The sequence below is a fragment of the Heliangelus exortis genome, chromosome 1 (genome assembly GCF_036169615.1).
Source record: "Heliangelus exortis chromosome 1, bHelExo1.hap1, whole genome shotgun sequence".
In the NCBI taxonomy this organism is placed as follows: domain Eukaryota; kingdom Metazoa; phylum Chordata; class Aves; order Apodiformes; family Trochilidae; genus Heliangelus; species Heliangelus exortis.
This window is the reverse complement of record NC_092422.1, coordinates 131,206,614-131,226,982: the sequence shown is the minus strand read 5'-3', so window position 1 is coordinate 131,226,982 and position 20,369 is coordinate 131,206,614. Positions and strand designations below refer to the sequence as shown.

Here is a 20,369-nt window from a genome sequence, read left to right as displayed (position 1 = left end):
CAGAGAGTGGTGCTGAACGGTGCTGATCCAATTGGTGGCCGCTCCCCAGTGGTGTCCCCCAGGGATCAGTGCTGGGCCCAGTTCTGTTTAATATCTTCATTGATGATTTAGATGAGGGGACTGAGTCCACCATTAGCAAATTCACAGATGACACTGAGCTGGGGGGGAGTGTGGATCAGCTGGAAGGCAGGAGGACTCTGCAGAGGGACCTGGACAGCCTGGAGAGTTGGGCTGATTCCAATGGGATGAGGTTCAACACGGCCAAGTGCCGGGTCCTGCACTTTGGCCACAACAACCCCATGGGGAGCTCCAGGCTGGGCATAGAGTGGCTGAGAGCAGCCAGGCAGAAAGGGACCTGGGAGTCTGGATTGACAGGAAGCTGAACATGAGCCAGCAGTGTGCCCAGGTGGCCAAGAAGGCCAATGGCATCCTGGCCCGGATCAGGAACAGCGTGGCCAGCAGGTCCAGGGAAGGGATTCTGCCCCTGTACTCAGCCCTGGTGAGGCCTTTGCACACACTGGCCATAAAATCAGTACTATAGTTTGTCAGTAATATTCATGCATCAGAACAAATACATATTGGTGTCTTTACAAACAATTTATTTCACTAGAAAAAGCTATGAAAACCAAAATGTATCTGAAGTGGCAGATTCCCAGTTCTTCTGTTTCTACAAGCATGTGAAATTGCCTACAGCCTTGAAAATAGTGTAAGGGTATCAGATACAGAAAGAGGTTTATTATAATTTAATTCCATTTTTTTAACCTTCATAATAAGAAACATCAGCTAAAACTATGGCTTCTGACCATGTTTCTCACAACAAAAAAAGAGAATTTGTACCTGAACCTTTTCCTTCCCCACATATGCAAAGTCCCAGGCAAAATGATTCTGCCAAACGTACAATCATACTGACATGAACCAATGGCACTAACAAGTCTTTAGCTGTGTGCACACATACAAAAACACACTGAAGTTTTTCCTATCACCACGCCAGACCCACTGCTTAATTTGAGTATTACAGTATATACACCTGGTAATTTCTGAAGACATGAATATATTAAGTGAACCACATAGCACTGTGAACACATAAGCTCAAAAAACACCCTGTTTCTTAAGTATTATTTCCAGGTCTTTATTATCTGTACTAGAGTAACATTTGAAAGTAACATTTCTAACTGATAAATATTTTTACCTGCCAGGCAAGTAATGAAAAAATTTCTTTTTTTTTCTAGCCATGACTGCAAGAGGTGAATAAACTTCTGCCATTAAAAAACAAACAAAGAAACAACAACAAAAGGCTAATGTAGGGAAACATTTAGATGACTGGTATGCCAGGTGAAATACTTTTTCAACAGTAATTTTTATTGTACTTCAGCTTCTCAACTACAACACAGAAGAAAAACTAGCATTTAGCCCAGCAGCCTATATGCAAAAAATATATGCTATTATGAATGCATAGGCAAAACACATATGTAGGAGAGGGGTGTCACTTACTTGATGGTCCATAAGAGTCTCTGTTATCACCATGATGCTGTGTACACATATAATTGAAGAACAGCAAACAAAAAAATCCAGGCCAAGAAGAAGCAAGTGCACAAAAGCAGCAGCAGCCAGAAAGAAGAAGGACAATAAAAACAGTGTTAGTTCATAACTAAAATACAATATGCACCTCAATACCAAAGGCAAGATCTCAAGAGACTCAGCAGTTCAGAAAAGTCGAAGCAACAAAAGTGACAAAAATATGCTCATAGAGAAGCCATTACCAGAAGCCATCATCATATATGGTTAGTAAACAGCAACTGCTCCAGCTGCTAATTCTGACTGGAACCTCTCCATCAGCAATTTAGTGCTCATATGACTTGATACACAATATATTGAGAAATTTTTAGCTGGAACGTTTTCAGAAGATTAAATCTCTGAAGAAAGCTGAAATAATACAAAATTTGTTTCCAGAACTGCTTCACTTTCAGACAGATGTTTTGCACATCAGTAATGCACAAGAATCCACTAATGCCAGACCCAAGACAACTTCTTTTGAACACAAACACAAATTTAGACACCATGGATTCAGTTCATCTGCAAACATAGGTAACATTTTAAACTGCTTAGGATGCAAGACAAGCAGTGGAGTTTTAAATTTAAGAAGACCTTTATAAAAAAATATTTCCAAAGAATTGAGTTATAAAAAAATTTCTGTCCCACTGCATGCTAACACAGGCACTACAGGAGCATAATTACATAGTACTAGTCCACAGTCCTTTCTGACATTTGATCTGGAAGCCTTTATAAATAATTGCTACACAAGGCCACAACCAAAGCTAAGATCCCTCTGTGCTCAGCTATATATAGAGGTTCCACTTATGTCATTTGAAACTCATGAACAACAGAAAGTGAGAAAACAAGTATACCAATAAGCATAAACACTTCCTCTTTGAAAATAAAATAAATTTAAACATGCTGTATCTTCTATATACCGCCCCACATACTGCCCCTCCCCCTCCCCCCCCAGATAAACCTGCAGCTTCATAAAGAAGAGAAATCCTTGCTCTGCTTTGAAGAGGATGCAACTACACCTTTCCATTATCAGGACTAAACAGGACACTAACAAAGAAAAAGAAAAATCTTAGCAAGCAGGACTTTTGCCTTCCACTCCTGATCTCAAAAAAGATTTTCATCCTTCACAGCTGCCAAGGGGTCTTGAATTGACACTGCAACATGCAAATGTAAAGAACTGCAATGAGAATACTGCAATTGCAAACATAATTGGAAAGATGAGGGTACCCTTCTTTCCTAATCTTTCACTTCCTGGAAAAGAACTGAAAACATGGGAAGCTGAAATAAATTCTAAGTGCACTTGCTAAACAACTTTATAAACTTTATAACTCTGTCAGGGACTACATTCAAAGAGTGAAACACTGCTCAGGGAAACTTATGCACTTACCAGACAGGTTTAGGTACTAGTTCTTCAAATGTAGTCAAGAACCTCAATGGTTTTCAAGGCAAAGTCTTTCTTTATAATGCACAGGTAACATACTGCAGACTAGGAAACAATTTATCTTCAGACTGGAACTGTATTACCCTAAGCTGTTTTTCAATATCTCACTATTCAAGATAGAGGAGCCTGCAGTGACTGTACAGAGACCCAGCAACTGACTGAGGGCCTGGAACACCACTGTGCAGCACTCATCAGCAAAAGCACAGCACCAGCTCCTGTCTCAACACCTTCCTCTCAAGCAGCCTTGACCAAGATACCACATGACACCACAAAGCAGGGCAACTTGTCACCCAAGAGGATGCAGGGACTTCTTATGTAAATATTTTAGCATTGCATGGCTAATCTATGAATGGGTACAAACAGCTCCTACGCCAGAGGCTGAAACACAAGCCTGTCTAACTCTGTCCCTGATCTTCTCCCACAGACATTCTGTTTACACACCAAACTGCCCTGGTTGCTGGTCAACCCCCTCTTCACTCTCTTCATATTAAGTATTTAGGCCTGTTATTTATCTAAACCCCACAGAATATACATTTATAATTACTGATGCAAGATGTTGATAATGAAATGAGACTATTTTTGGCCAGAACACCTTTTCATATTCCAATAGCCCATTGCACCTCCATCATCTGCAATTCATATGATTGCAGATGGGATATTAAAACCCCTATGGAAAAAGAGAGTGCCAATTTTACTGCTTCAGTGTTTTCTCTGAAAAGAATGTCCTCAAGGCATTACTGTCAATCACCTCCCACAATTTTTGTTTCTCTTAGTTTTGTGTATTTAGAATAAACACACTTCCAGAGACATGGCCTATCCTTACTTTCACATTTACTTAACTGATGACTTTCAATATAGATTATGGAGCAATTCTTTTTGACAAGGCAGGTTCTCAACACTGAGATTTAACTGATTTAGCTTCTGCTGAGGCATATTTAGTTAAAAATGTTGCTACCACAACATACAAAACCTAGCCTTTCTACCAGTACAGTTTTAGATTAAGCCGAAGGAAGGAATAACACCAGCAATACAAACCATCACGAGACAGCAGTCCAATTTATGTTTTCATATAAAAGTAGCTCTGTGCTTTGGAAAAGTACTATCTTCAGATAGCTGATTTCTCAGAAACAAAGCTTATAACAACTGCTACTAAACAAAAAACTGTATCTATTAAAACAGTTATAAAACACTTGGTTAAATTACTATCTCTAAGAAGTAGTTGAACAATCACAAATTAAGTTTGTCACTAAGGAGGTGCTGAACCTCAGCTTCTCCTCTGTTTGAGGAAAGATACCCTATTTTGCCTTTGACAGGCAGTGCTTTGTATCAGAAACAAGCTCTGGAAACTAAAACACATTTTCTGTTTCTGCTATTAGTGTACTTCCACATAACACAGCTTATGGCAGAACTAAATTCTTAAATAACTTCAACATTATGATGATACTTAAGTGTCACAGGACCCACTATCCTTTCCTGTCTTTTTTAAATAGTGCTTAGAAAGAAAAATATGGTATTTTCACTACTTAAAAAAATCTTATAATTAGCACAGATTATCAACTCTTACAAAAAAATTATCACTCCTCCTGCCTTTTCTGCTCCTTATTCCATTAAGAAATACTGGTTTTTTGTCTTTAGTCATTAACTAGTAAAGTGCCAATTAGTAAGTCTGAGAGATCTCATCAAGACACCAAGGATAAAATTAAAAAAACCCATGCTTTTTGGCATCCATCCTTCTTGTCATGAGAGTCTAGCAGATTATGGTTGATACTTTATGTTAATCCAAATGTATTCACCAGAAAAGTACCAATTCAAAGCAAACTAGATTCAAGCCATTTAATCCTTTCCCTGCAAAAGCATTTTCATGTTATCTGATTACATGAAGCCATATTTAAATTACTTACTGAATTTCTATCAAGCTCCCCGTCAACTGGAACAGGCTCCATGCTGAAAGGGTGTGTTGTTTGTCTCACCATCAGCTAGAGTTCTTCCATCCTGCTATTTGATGTCCTGGAGGGGGGAAGAGAAACATAATCATTCACTCCCTATGGCTAAAATACTTTTTAAAACTACACTCTTTCCTCCTCTACATTGCAAGAGGGTAAATAGTCTCCTGTTGTAAACTCTGTATATTACAGTTCCTTGTAAAACACACCCACTGCCCATAAAAATAAACTTTTTAGGAATGGAGAGGACCATTTCAGATAAAAAGGCCAAAAAAAAAGCTACTGGCATAGGTAATTACTTACTTCTAAGCCTGATTGCATCAAACAAGAGTTATGCTTGAAGAACACAAGTGGGGGGAAAACAAAGAAAAAAGAGAGAGAAACCTACAGGTTTTAGACCTGTATTTCTCCTTGTTCCAGTCCCCAGCAACACACCCTGCAGCATGGGCCCACAAACTGTTTGGATACATAAAAGTTGTTCTGGAGCAGAGTTTTGGGCTTTCCTGCAAAGCTCCAGAAACAGACATGTTTTGCTTTGTGGAACACGGACACAGAAATCAAATCATTTGTGCAAACCAACATCCTCTGTGGCAGATCAAGCACTCAGCTGGCTCACACAAACCACCAGAAATCAATGCATCATTCTTTTCCTGTTTACATTTCCTATTTACTTTTTTTTGCTAAAGAATGAAAGCTAAAATAAAGCTTAGCATTCACACCACATTTGAAGCCCCTGGTGAGAAAAGAAAGTATGGTATGGAATGGAATCAAGCAAAACTTAGGGGAAGAATTTAGGGAAGAATAGGGGAAGAATTACACCTTAACCTTTCATTCATTTAGCGGTTTTCAGGAGAAAAGTGGATCAAAATGTGATGCCTACAGAGATGCCAATCAACTGCTCTGCTTCTCTCTCCAAGGGAATAAATAGAACCCAATCAGAACGCTGTAAAGCAGCCTCTGCAGAAGTGTAGAAGCCTGCATACCCTAGGGAGACCCAGAGCAACTGCTTGATCAGAGCAATTAGCCCAAGGATTTTTCCCCTCTCTATTTCTTTGTGTCTTGGGTGGGGTGAAGGGGCAGGAAGCAGCTAAATTACAAATCAGATTGTTAGAACAACACTTGTGCAAGATTAGGGCTAGGAGGTAGTGACTTTTTTTTAAGCTGCAGTTTTAGCATAATTCGCTAAGACTCAAGCTCCAGAATCCACTGTTTTTGCAGAACACAGATTAACTGAGAACAAGAGGGGTGAGTTTAGAGGAGGCATCATAGCATAGAACTCAAGGAGCATCCTAGATGCAGCAAGACACGAGAAGGGCAAGGAGAGGACCAGGAGAGCACACAACAAAATCTTGTTTAAGTCCTGCCTCAGGAATTAAACACTCACGAAAACAAATCTATCAAGAATAACCATTTGTTTTAAATGGTTTTTGCTATCAACTTTTTTTTTGTTCCTGTATTATATAAAACACATTAGAATGAAAAAAAAATTGAGAAAGAATATATACTATTAACACATTATAGCAAATTATCATCACATATGCCACTAAAACTGTCCTGGTTTAATGCTGAGCTGGCAATTAACCAAATAACAGATGTTCTCTATTAATCACACCCCCACCCCACCCCCCCACCCCTGATAAAGAAAAGAGAGAGAATAAGGAAGAGAGACTTAGGGGCTGGAAACTAAACCACACTGCTTTAATGAAACAGCAATGACAAAAAGGAAAAAATATCATATATATAAATAAGATACCAGTACCATATTCCTTCCCCCTTTCCCCCAATAACTCTCACATCACCATCGAGGCTGCAGGGCAGCCCTGGGAAAGTCCAGGCTGGACTCCTGGAGTCAGCAGCAGTTGGGAGCTGGAGGCAGGAACACACAGATTCAGGAGGACATGGATCAGGACCACAGGCAGAGGAATGGACGGAATCCTCCCAGGATGCCGAAGCAAACAGGAACAGAATTAAGGAAGGGGTTTGACCCCCATGATCCCTCAAATTTATACTGAGTATGAACACATACTGGATGGAGTACTCTGGACAATTTTGGTCATTTATTTTGTCTGCTCCACTTCTCACTGAGAAACTTGCTTTTAATTTCAGCAAGTACAGCTACTTACAAGAGACTTAGCTGAAAGCAACATTACAAGACAGAAAATTAGCTCTATCCTGGCCCAAACCAGGGCAAAAACACAAAAGGTAGAGTTTAACAAAAAGACCATGTGCTAAAGAAACCGCAAGGTTTACAGTTCCCTATGACTCAGTTCAAAGAGTCAAACATTGTTTAGCTTCTGAGTGGACAGCTGGCTTGGTTTATCTTTCTTTGAAAAATGAAGGTTGAAAGTGGATAAACACTTCTGAAATATACCAAAATAAATACCAAGGAGTGAAGAGATCTTTCAGTAAAAGGATATTGCTAAAAAGCCAAACAACCATGAACTTGGAGAACAGATTTATTTTGAAAATTATATAATGCTTTCAACCATCCATGCCCCAAGGCTTTGAAAATACTTTTCAACTAGTGTAGGAAAGGGGGATTTATTTAATTATTTGTAAATGCAGCCAGGGTTTTATGAAGTAAGTAAGCGAGCTCTTTTCTACTTCAGCTAGATTGATGCTGTTCTCTCCACATTCCTAAGTATTTGCAATTTGGTTGTCTGTCAGGTTGGTTGGTTTAGGGCTTTAATTGAGATGCTCCTACTTCACAATCACAACTCATAAAAGCTTACATGTTCACAAGGGCGAACTAAAATTATTTGAAAATACTTATGATATTCAGCTACTAATCAACTATGTTTCTTTTATATACAATGGATACAAGCAGGCATTTAGAAAGGTATTTGTCATTTTAACACAGCTCTACCAATTGTACAAATCATGCCACAAAATAAACTATTTTTCTCCAACTGTGAAGACAATCTAGTGTGATTAGCTGGGAAGTGTGTATTTAAAGTAGAAGGGAAATGCATCCCATTTATCACATTATCAACAATCTGTCATGTTAACAACTGCATTTGTCTTATTTTTAAGAAATTGCTTAAGCCATTGCTCATTTTTAAAACAGTCTGGTTTTCAGTTACCTGCAGCTTCAGAAGAGGAAAATTGTTTGGATCTCTGACAGAAGTGAAGGAAAGTGTGCACCAGTGAAAGCTACTACTCAGTATGAAAAGGATTTTATCTAACTCTCTCTCTCTATATATATGCATACTCAAGTGTCTTACATGACTGCGTACATCTACCTAACTCCAGCCCTTAAAAATAAAAAGTATCAAAAGCTGTAAGATTACGACTCAGTCCTGCACTTGGGTTACAACAACCCCAGGCACACTACAGGCTTGGGGAAGAGTGGCTGGAAAGCTGCCTGGCAGAGAAGGACCTGTGGGTGCTGGCTGACAGCCAGCTGAGTATAAGCCAGGAGTGTGCCCAGGTGGCCAAGAAGGCCAATGGCATCCTGGCCTGCATGAGAAATAGTGGCCAGCAGGAGAAGGGGACATGATCTTCTCCCTGTACTAGGCATTGGTGGTGGGACTGCACCTCGAGAACCATGCTCAGCTATGGGCCTCTCACTACAAGGGAGACACCAAGGTTCTGGAACATGACCAGAAACATCAATGAAGCTAGTGAAGGGTCTGGAGATCAAGCCTTATGAGGAGAAGTTGGGGGTTTAGCCTGGAGAAAAGGAGATTGAGGGTAGACCTTGCTTTTACAACTACCTGAAAAGGTTGTAGCAAGGTGAGTTTGGTCTTTTGTCCCAAGTAACAAGCGGTATGGCCTCAAGTTGTGCCAGCAGAGGTTTAGACTGGATATTAGGAAAAGTTTCTTCACTGAAAGGTTTGTGAGGCACTGGAACAGGCTGCCCAGGGAAGTGGTGGAGTCACCATCCCTGGAGGTATTTAAAAGATGTATAGAGGTAGTGCTTAGGGATATGGTTTAGTGTTGGACTTGGCCAGGAGCTAGTTTAATGGATAGACTCAAACTTAAAGGTCTTTTCCAACCTAAATGATTCTGCAATTGACATGAGGTATATTTGGAAAGGTCACAGAGCAAAAAACAGCAGAAGCCATATCACCAAGATGACCCCAAGTTCAGCAGTTCTGAGGTGTGGTTATCAGTGCATTCAATTCTGTAAGGTCCATAAGGAAGTTTAAGGCAATACTCTTGAGAAAGGTACCTAAGTGCTAAGGAAGTAAGTTTCATAAGAATTAAGACCTAACTGGGATAGGATTAATTTTAAGTTATTAAATGAGAATCTACATCCTACACATAACCAGGGTGACAAAACAATTTAAGTGTCATTCAGCAGACATATGACAAGGTGAAGGCATTTTCTCTTTGTTCCACGCAGTGAGTGATCAGCCATAGCACAGAGGTAATAAAGGTACACGTCTTATTTTTGAGGCCCTTTCAATACAGTGTGGAGGAAGTACAGCCCTCTTGTCATATTATGAAGCCACAGATCATCTCTCAGTTCATGAGTTCATGAGTCATTAGCAAGCTACAGATCAGGCCAGCTTCTTGCATGGGACACAATGTCACTGCATGTCAAGGACACCGGGTTTGTTGAGACCAGTTCTGAGAAGGTAGGAAGGAAAGCTGAATTATTGGTACGATTGAAGTGGGGCCAACAAAGTCAAAATATTCAGCAAAAGATCTGGTAAATAAAGAAAGCAAATGGGAGAACTAGGAAGTAGTTTTACTCTGCTACTCTAGAAATCTGAGAGCCAAGCACATGTCTACATTCAGCTCCTTCTGCTGTAAAGTCAGGCCAAACAGGAGACCTTGACAAAACCAGTAACAACAAAAGGGAAAACACAGATGACTAACTGCATGTTACATTAACTCTGAAGTGCTCAAAAAGCATACTACAGGTACTACAGGTGAAACTACACCAAACTCAACAACTGCCACATGTATCCCCCTCTACTATACTGTGATCACTCAATGCTGACTGCTACCAAATAAACCCATACAAAAAACTTCCACACTACGTTTTATCTCCTGCCTTCTCATTTCCTGAATAAACAGTCCATGTGCAAAGAGAACAGTTTCCTCTGTTTCTTTATTGCTGTTTTCAGAAGGGAGAGAGGGGAACAAACAAAAAAACCCAAACAAAAATACAAAAAAAAACCCCAGGGATGTTGAATGCATTAGAACAAGACTTGAAAATCTCTCTCATCTAGAAAAAACTTGGAAAGCAGAAGCATTGAGTTCAGACACCTCAGCTAACTTTTGAGAGTGAGAGATGGTAGTGAATACCAAGAAAATAACACTTCTGAACAGCTACTGCAACTTCAATAAATTACTACCTTAAACAGGTGTTACACAGCTAAACTTGTCCTGATACAAATGAATTGTTTGGGTTGGAAGGCACCTTAAAGATCATCTTCTTCCAGCCCCCCTGCATGGGCACGGACACCTCCCACGAGACCAGGTTGCTCAAACCTCCATCCAGCCTGTCCTTTAATACTTCCAGAGAGAGGGCATCCACAACTTGTCTGGCCAACCTGTTCTAGTGTCTCACCACCCTCACACTAAATGATGGAGTACAGGAGAAGCAGCATCCTCTCAAACCTCAAGTCCCAAGTGTTCTGGAGCCCTTTTACATTAAAATTCACTTGAAAACTCCCCAGTCTAAACAATGTGTATTTTGCTAGACCACTCCCGTAATTTAAAGGAGCTGTAGGTCTCCATACAACAAATGGTTATTTCTTCACTTAAGGAGTATTTGGTCACCTAGATCACTACCCCTTTCCGCTATAGGACAGTTTAATCTAGGGCTCAGTATAACATTGGAGGATAAGAACAAGAGAGGCATTAAACAATGAATTTATTTGCAGCGAGCACCAACAAATCCTCACAAAATATTCAAAAGATTTTTTTCTGCTTTGTTGTGATGTTATAGGGAAAGATGATTCAATCAAATCTTACATAGCCAAATCCAGCATTTTATTTTTATGATTCAATATGCTGCAGTGCCAAACAGCAAATAAAGAAATGGATGCCAAACCAACCTTATGGTAGATATGGTTGTATCAACACCAGTATTTTTTTAAACAGGGTTAAACTGGTCAACAACAGCTTCTGAAGGAAAAAAAAAAAAAAAAAAAAAGGTGTACACAGACAAGATGGTTACACACACTGCAAACTGTTTTAATTTCAGAATTCCACCCAGGACAAAAAGGCACACTTGCTATTTGGACCTTCTGTTTGTCCTGCACAAAGATTACAAACTAAAATATGTTTAAGAAAGTGACATGACCAATTTAGTAATTTTAAGACAGGTAATTTTGCCGCTTCTAACAGCATTAGAAATTTTCTTTCACAACTGTAAAGGTACAACTAATAGCCTCATCCCCACCCCCTCATCTATCTAGTCAATTCATGCTCATCTTGAGGTTTGCATTAGAAGCCAAGACACTCCTATTAATATCTCAGATTTAAAAAAAGTTGCTCTGCACTGTGATGAGCGGCCAGCTGGTACCCCCTGTGGCTTCTCATCTCTCATGTTGGCAGCTATAAGAAGCTGCAGTGTGTCACCCTCCTCCACATTATTACATTATTAGTCCTGCACACTTGCTCCTTGCCTCTACCTTCCCCACTGTGGCTGCTGCATCTCTGATCTGCCCACAGACCTGTCTGTACAGGTGCTCCCTAACCTTCTGCAAAGTATTTTAAACAGACACTCTCAAAACACAGAACATTTAAATGGAGCCAGGCCGTGGCGTGCCTAGGCATGGCCATGACCTGTCTTTCTGCTTGCAGGTCAGGCACAGCAATGGTAAAAAACAGTTGAGAGCCTTTGCTCAACCCACCTGTTTCAATCATATCAGCCTGTGCAAGCACGGACTACGTGCACAGCTATGGACTTGCCCAACAGCAGCAGGAAACTACTGCAGGAAATTGAGACAGCCAAGGCAACAGGAAAAGCAATTTTGTTGTTAAAGGTTTTTCTGAAATTAAAAAGATATGCCAGCAAAGATGTTTCCACAGACAAGACGGACAGCTGGCAGAACAATTAGTTCAGTTTCTAATGCCAAAGTGGAATCCTGAGACACAAGATAGATCTGGGTTTCTATGCATGGAACTTACCAAAATAATACTCATTCTCTCTTTTCCTATTTTTTCTTTTCTCCTGGGCAGACTTTACTGTCATATACAGAACAAAAAAGACAACTTCAAGCCTTTGAAAACATGTAAGAACCTATCAATTGTGACGAAAAAGCCTTGATAAAGGAATGCAGAAGGTATACTCTATTACTTGTATACTTGCAAATGAATACTGCAGCTTATATATTGCCAGAAGCCAAGCCTTTCACAGTTCCAAGCTAGCCCTCAAGCACAAGCACTAAACATATTTCTTCCCAAAGTTACCCTATTTTGGAACAGCAGAATGCTTTCTGCTCCCAGTACTGTGAGGAGTCACCAATGTTCTCTGTACTAAGGACCGCACATTACCAGGATTCATTCTGCTTCAGAGACCAAGACAGAAGGTACTAAATTCATTCAAGCAAGCAAGCATGTGTCATGGTTGAGATAATACAGTTCTATTCCCTGACAATCAGGGAGTCGCTGTAAGGTCACTTCATATGGCAACAGTCAGGAAAACATGGCCTTGTCTCTTCCTTGGAAGTTCTTTGAAATGCTTCAGAGAAGAAAACAAAGACAGATAAAACCTAGTTCCTTGGACAAAATAATTCCATTCAGGTACAAATACCAAATGGACAGGGCATCTGGCTCCTGCCCTTCCACCCAGCCTACTCAAGTATGGGGAATTCTCTTTCCCATAAAATGGTTTAACAGGACAATCAGATCTCTTGAGCATGTGATTTAAGGTGAATTCTGCTACCTCAGCTGTGCAATCCCATAGTACTGTGTGATAGGAAGTTTTATACCCTGCCTCCCCACCATCTTCTAAATACTCAGCTAGTTAATGGCAGCCAGAACAGCACAGTGTAGGTTGCAAGAGACAGGTCTGGGAATTAAGGCAAAGACAGAAGACTGACACTAACCCATGGAAAAAAGAATCCAAGGTTTGTGAACTCCAGCAAATTCAGTTCGTATTTTTACAATAAATAAGAGAAAGAATACTTCCAAGAGACAATGTATTTATTTTTGAAAAAACTACATCCTTCTCTTCACAGCATTACCTTATGCCAATATTGTCACCAAAACTGTCAAGAGTTATCTGTTTAATAGCATTTTATAGTTTACTTTCACATTTAGAATTACAAAGAAGACCAAGATAACACTAGCTTCATTACCAAGATAATATTAGCATAAAGCAATTCAATACCCTGTATCTCTGCCACAGCAGTAACTGCATCTCTAGATATCATGTTACAGGTTTTATTCCCTTGAAGGCAGCAGCTTATGAACTGTCACGGTTTAGCAGTTTGGGCGAACCACAAACCTAGGACAGAATTCCTCTCTATTACACACACACACAGGGGGAAGATAAAAGGGGAATAAAGACCAGAGACTTTAAGTTGGAAACTGAAAACAATTACCTACATCATATTTGAGTAACACAAGGGAACAGTAATAACATAAAGGGATACAGTAACAAAAATTACAAATATATATGTAAATATATACACAACCCAATGTGGTGAGCTAGTGGCAATGAGCTGCTGGCTTTCTGAGATTTTATAGAGCAGAATATGGGAGGGAATAGATCCCTCCCTTTGCATTCCATCCCTCTCAAGAGTCCGAACAGCCCTCCTTCCTTAGTTCCTCCTGTTCGAATGGTGACACGAAGATATTTCAAAGTCTAGCATCTAAGAATGAATGAAACACTAATTCCTGTGCTCCACACAGGAGAAACAGAGCTCAGTAATAGGTTTCAGATCTGTAAGTGAACAGAAACATATGTTCCAACTTATTCATAGCTAAGTGTCTGCTTCCTGGGGCACATCCTATCTCTGATGCTCATTTTCATACACTGCAGAGATGTCAGCAGGAAAACTGAATGCATGCGTTTACATTTCCTGCAACATTAGCTGTAAAAATAACTGGCACTACATGTTTCCTGTCAGGTTCTATGCTAAAAGGGGCAACTGGAGAAATATCACACCCTGCATTTTCAGTCATTAACTGAGTGCCCAGACTGTACACCCAAATCCAAGTGGTCACATATGCAATCCAATGAAATTCAGCAGGTACACTGTATTTACAACTAGAGGCTTTAACTTGTTCCTTCATTTTGCAGCCATCATAAGAATTCAGACTCTCCTTCTAATGATCAACTTGAGAAAAAATATCTCGGTACTTCATAATGCAAAGGCATGTTTTACACTCCCACTGTAGCTATTGGGAAGTCTGTGACATTCATATTCAGCTTTTTCATATTCAGATGCCCCTGCAACACACAGGGAATATGAAATTAAGACCTGGTAACTCCAGGAGTGCTATTAACTGCATAAAATCCAGATTTTAAGTGAAGTGTCAATTGGATAATTCAACACTATTTTTAAAGACCGAACTGTAAAATAACTGACAAGCTTATCCATGGATACCACCCGACCAAGGTAAGCACACAAGCATCCCAGTTACATCATGAAGTAATAAGCCACTTTCCCACCCATAAGAAAAGCACTTTGTGTGCCGACACTTTGCATAAAATGAGAACTGACTGTTGCCAAATGTCGTAACTCTGTTCATAACTCTGTCTTCGGCCTTGATCATTAAAGCTGAATCCAGCTTGGAAACAAATTAAAAAGCAGTCTACCTTAAAAAATAGCCTTGGGACTGGAGAATGGTATACTGCATAAAATTTTATATATATAAAGCACTACTGTCTCTTTAGACACTTTTGCAGATCTGTTAGTTGTTTTACTAAAAATTGTAATTCATAAATAAACCACATTTTAACAAGAACTGAAGTATTCTTCAATTTTCCATGAAGACTGAAACTTTTAAGAGTGATTGTGCCATTAACTTTGCCACTTCCCACAGATGACGAAGCAAACTTTGAAATCTTACCAAAACTAAAGGTTTAAGAGAAAAAAATAGGCATAGAAACAAATAAAAGATGAGCTAAGAGTACCATGGAGTTTGATTTTGTTTTTTCATAAGTATCTATAACAATAGAGATTAATCATATTGATACAGGCCAGAACTCATTCTCAGCATTCACATTCACCTTTTTTCTCCCCCAGTAAGGTACCCTTCTGCCTTCTGGACTGAATATTGACAAGGAAAGCTACTCAAATTTTAAGTTGCCAAGTCTACTTTTTCTAGAGTTGCCAGTTTTCAATGATCAGAACAACTAGACAGGCAGATGGACCTGGAATTTTCATTTTTCTTTCTCACTGACTCTTTCCTAGGTGTGAAAAGCATGGAAAATCTTGGGCTACAATAGTTAATTGGAAGGTAATGCTTCAGACATACCTCACAACCAACTAAAAGCCAACATAATGAACGCTTTGTTAAAAAACAAAAGCACACTCAAGAGTGGTAAAGTGTCATAGTAGATCACTTCTGTAAACCCATTTGGCTTTAAAATTACAAGAAACATCACAAAACTACAAGAAATAGCCCATTTTCAAGAGTATCTCTATGAGGGGCAGCTTTCCAGTTTAGACATACAAAGTGCTCTAAACTAATCAAAAGTGGTTCCGAACTTAAAAAGCATTTTGTTGAATATAAAATTTTTCTTCCTTGCTGAGGCAAAAACATTTTCAGCAACTTTAGAATTGGTATTGTATTTCCTCTTACAAAAGAAAAAAATCATGTTGACCTCTAAGGAAATTCAGATGTAGCAACTGAGATGTAGCAACAGATGTAGCAACACTACTTTAGTCTATATCCACACCTCTGAAAAACAAAGGGAATAAATGTTATAGTCAAAAGATCGTAATAGGCCAACATTCAACCACTCTCAAGAGCCTTTCAGAGTACACAGACTCTGAACAAGCTACTTTGCATGACAGATATTGTCACAGATGCAGACACAAAACACTCTGCAGCTTTGCTTGAAAGTAAATTACTATCATTCTAGGTTTCCACATTTTCCCATTAAAGCTCGAAATTATTATACTGAAAGAGATTTTAAGCCAGGTATGAAACTCTGCTCTTTCCATAACATTAAGATTTTTCCACACCACTCTGTATAGGAGTGTGCCATATCGTGGCAACAGAAGAGAAACACTTAACAGTTTCTTGTTGCACAGATTCCTTTCTATGAAACATCATTACTACTGTTGCATGTCCAAGCAAATAAATTCATGGGTTTACTTTCTAGTTAAAACACTAGATAGAGACAACTTTTTCAATGGAAGGGAAAGGAGGTAATTTTTAATTCTTCAGTTGATTGGAGCTGATAATTGCCATTTCAACATCAGAATTTTGTTTCTAGTGATCTAAATGTTATATCTTTGTATAACTTCATTTCTTCGCTACTGGAGTTCGGAGCGGCATTAATTTTTTTGTTTGTTTTTGGTTTTAGAATGCACAATATATCTGCTTTACAAGATATATATATATATATATATATATACATACATATATATACAGATATATATTTAGGTACTTACACAAGTTTGAATTAGCTATTCCTTTTGAAAGCAGCCCCTTCATGAGGTGGCCATAAGTCAGAATCATCTTCTTGTCAAGACATTTTTCAAGCATTTAACTCCTATAGGAGTTGTGTTGGGTGCCGTCATTAACCTTGAAAGCTTTTGCCCACAGTTGTGCTGTAGATGGCAGTGTTTTACACAGTTCAGCTCTACCTTAAAAAGGAGTGAATAGCACAGTATACAGAATATGCTGTAAGGTTGCTGATAGAACCTTAAGTATTTGCAGAACATACCATACATGGTAAGAAAGTAGGCAAAATGTATTCGTTAAAAAAAAAAAAAAGAGAAATCTTGATCCCTTCTCAGCCAGCTAGCTCAAGGCATATACCAAAATGCTAATTACACAAATTTTTAAGTTACTGCGGGTGACATAGCATCATTAAAGCAGAGACTCACAATAAACTGTTCCTCTGTAAGTAATTTGAGCACACTAAGATATTTTACTTCAACTGACCAAAATCAAAGTAAGTTTTCTGTAACAGCTTCAAATTCCTGCCTAGAAAATGCTGTTCTGAGGTAGGAGGGTACATCCGGATCCTGGGAGCTTCCAATTTGCCTGGCATTGGGGCACAGACTTTCCAGAAAATAGTAGCCTACACAGTAAACACCCGAGTTTCGCAATAATCTTCCCAACTGATTTCTTTGAGATACCTCTAGTTCATCCACCAACAAGCCTTCCAAGCAGAACCAACCAGAAGCAGTCACTTATATCTCAACAGTGACTTTGCCCACTTCCAGGTGGCATGAGCTTCACAAAACCAAAGCACCACCCACTCCTGGAAAAAAAAAAAATTACATGCTTTCAAGTATATAAAACTGTAATTCCCTTCCTTCTTAAAATTTTAAATGGGGTTCTTTGAGAAAAGGAAACTATACTATAACCCTTTGCTACAACTCTGGCAGAACCTGTTTCACAGACTGAAATAAGAACAACATGAAGAAACCATCTTAACATGATGGTTAATTCATACTTATTTCATAATGGGTAGAAATAAACGAGCTAGTCAATAGTTTTAGGAACCAACTCAACAGCAATTTCAATGCTCCCCCAGCTAAAAAGTGTTTCCCAGCTGTCAGATGTATTATGTATCTCAAGCAAAGTACAAAAATGCTATCTCTAATAGGTTCTCCTAGTATACCAAGCATGAGAGCTTCCTATCATAATGCTCACAAATCAGAATTCTTAAAAGATCATGATCTCTACTTTCTGTGAGAAATGTACTCAGCAAAACACTTGATGGGAACTATAAAAGCCATGAGACATCAGAAATGGTGAAGAGGGAGGAGCAGAGGCCAAGACACAATAACACAGCATCTTGGTTAAGTCTGTGAACATAAGGAAGTCCAAGGCTACAAATGGAGAGCAGACAGACATGGCTGCATTGCATTAGAAATTCATCAGTAGGGCTCCTACAAGTATTGGTCCTAGCAAATAAATTCATGCTGTTAACATGGACACATTAGTGGGAAGAATGGAGTGTTACTGGTTTTGTTTGTAGAGCTTATGCTTGTAGTAATTTGTTTGGGGAGGGGCATATGCACAGGCACTGCAGCTTCTCTCAGACTGTTACTATAGTATGATCTTCACAAGTTAAGTAACAAAGATTGCCATGCAGAGGATCCAAGCAAGGGCATTTCAAATTTCAAAACAGCAAAATACACATTTTGGCAAGTTTGAATCAGTGAACACTTGTATTTCCCTCCAGAGAACACTGCTAGGTTTCTGAGTTGCTAAGAAGTAGCCAAAAAGAAAAGAATGCTACCAGATGTTTAAGTGAATGGGGAAAGAAGTTCATGGGGCTAAAGATACAACAACTCCGGATCCTAAAGAAGATGGTAAGGTCAAGGTCAGGTAAGGTAGTTGCATGTGGTGCTAAATAACATGGTTATCCAAGCAGACACCTGGGAATAAGCCTGGGATGTAGAAAGGGCATTTAAAAGTGTCAAACAAGTATAAATGAAACAGTTAATGACACGGCAATTGATTCAAGGATAGCTACAACAGGAAAAACATCAAAACACAAAACCTTTCTTTAAAAACATAGAATAAATTTCAAGCAAACATGATCATGTTACAGGATGGTGAGTAAGACCACAAGACTTAAAGCATTCTTTCATTCCCGACAGCTGGCAACAGCAACCTTGTGTCACAAGAAACCGGCAGATGCTAGAAGTTGGAAAATGCTTTATCTACAAAACCCCTAAGTGGTAACAAAAAAGTCCCTCACCTCTTCTCTCCTACTCCAAGACTCAACCCTTGACAGTGGAAAAGAGGGTGAAGATTGCAAGTTAAAACCCCAGTAATACATACACACTTTCACCAACATGAGACTTGTTCAGCAATTACTTTTCACTACTCTCCAATTTCTTGGTTGAATTTTAAAAATAGAAATATCTGCTAAGCAAGTTTACATTTTCATAACCTTGCAGTAAAAAAACCCCAAAAATAAACAAAAAAGCAAACACACATAAAAAATTTATGAAAGTGATTGTCAACACTGGAAATGCAAGTAATGAATAATAGGCCAGGCTTAACATGCATGTTTCACCTATCAACCTATCACTTCTGGACATTGTACCTTGAGATTAATGTCAGGTTTCAGTCACTCCAGTTTCCCTTTCCTCTACCATGCCTAGCAGCACGAATGTTTTAGTACAAAAGGTCAGGCAGGCAGTATTCCAAATTCAGAACTCTTAAAAAAATCTAAAACTCACTGCCTACAGATCTCATGAACAAGTCACAATGACAATACCTTTTACACTATTTAAGATACAACAAGCTTTAGGTTCCTCAAGTTTAAAATTAAAACAAAAAAACCCATCAAAAAGCTAGCAGTTTTAGAGGCCTGAGCAATTTTAAGTGACTACAGTGTTACAGAAGAGTTACTGGTCTCTTTTTCTAAAAACAGACTAAGCCAAGCAGTAGTGTAATTTTTCTACTGGATCTTCAATAACCGGATACATAAGGTATTGACATAAGTTTTGATGAACAAGAATAAATGTACTATACAGCGAGATATTACCTAATTGTTCACAGGACAGGTATTGTGATGTTAAGAATTTTGGAGGCATAATGAATTCTTGTACGTGTAATAAGAGGAAGGAGAATTCTGCAATTTGTTATACATAATCATTAAGGAACAGAGTTAAGAAATAAATCCGCATAAGAGAACAAAGAACGACAGCACAGGAAGAAAAATACAGCAACATCTGTGATCTATTTTTCTGAGATTCTTATTGACAAATACTTAATCTGCACAGGATGAAAGTATAAATAATCTCATCCAATAGAAGACGACAGGCGATGTAAGATTCACAGAATACAGCACTCAAAACAGTACAGCTGAATTTTGACTTCTGCCTTATTCATGCCATGATTCCATCTATGCTGCTTATACAACAGTTAGTAAAGCAGAGGGTATTGCAGTATATTTACATTACAAGATAACAGACCTCTGGCTCATAAGTGATTTGTATTTACAAAAACACTGCCAGTCACACAAGTAAGTGGCTTAAGATAAGCAAGAGACAATCAATTTTCTTCATTACATCGAGAGGGAACAAATATAATTTGATAATTATAAAATATAGTAAGAATTATAAATACACTGTTCTAGTCACTTTTTATTAACAAATACAAGAATTTATACTCAATAAATGCTACAGCACACATTCATTGATTATGCTTGAAGATAACCACCTACCAGATTTTTAATATAAATTAAGCTCTCTTTGGTAAGTAGAAATCAACAATAAAAAAATACAAGGAAAACTTTCCAAAGTTAGTTCACTGAAGATAAATATTCCTTATATGCCAACACCAGGGGAAAATGTACTCCAGCTTGCTTTATTTCA

At 38.7% G+C, this 20,369-nt stretch overlaps 1 protein-coding gene across 7 annotated transcripts in view; it reads right to left on the bottom strand.

Moving 5' to 3' along the window:
• OSBPL8 (oxysterol binding protein like 8) overlaps positions 1-20,369 on the bottom strand; it is an 81,645-nt gene that overhangs the window by 51,076 nt on the left and 10,200 nt on the right. For 4 of the 7 annotated variants that reach the window (XM_071766456.1, XM_071766466.1, XM_071766474.1 and 1 more), the window contains exons 2-3: positions 4,894-4,999; positions 1,492-1,528 (exon numbers count right to left, since the gene is read on the bottom strand). In XM_071766456.1, coding sequence (XP_071622557.1) covers positions 1,492-1,528; positions 4,894-4,965 — 109 coding nt within the window. In that variant the 5' untranslated portion in view covers positions 4,966-4,999. The remainder of the gene's footprint in view (positions 1-1,491; positions 1,529-4,893; positions 5,000-20,369) is intronic. The other 3 variants (XM_071766480.1, XM_071766499.1, XM_071766489.1) reach the window with 1 other exon arrangement.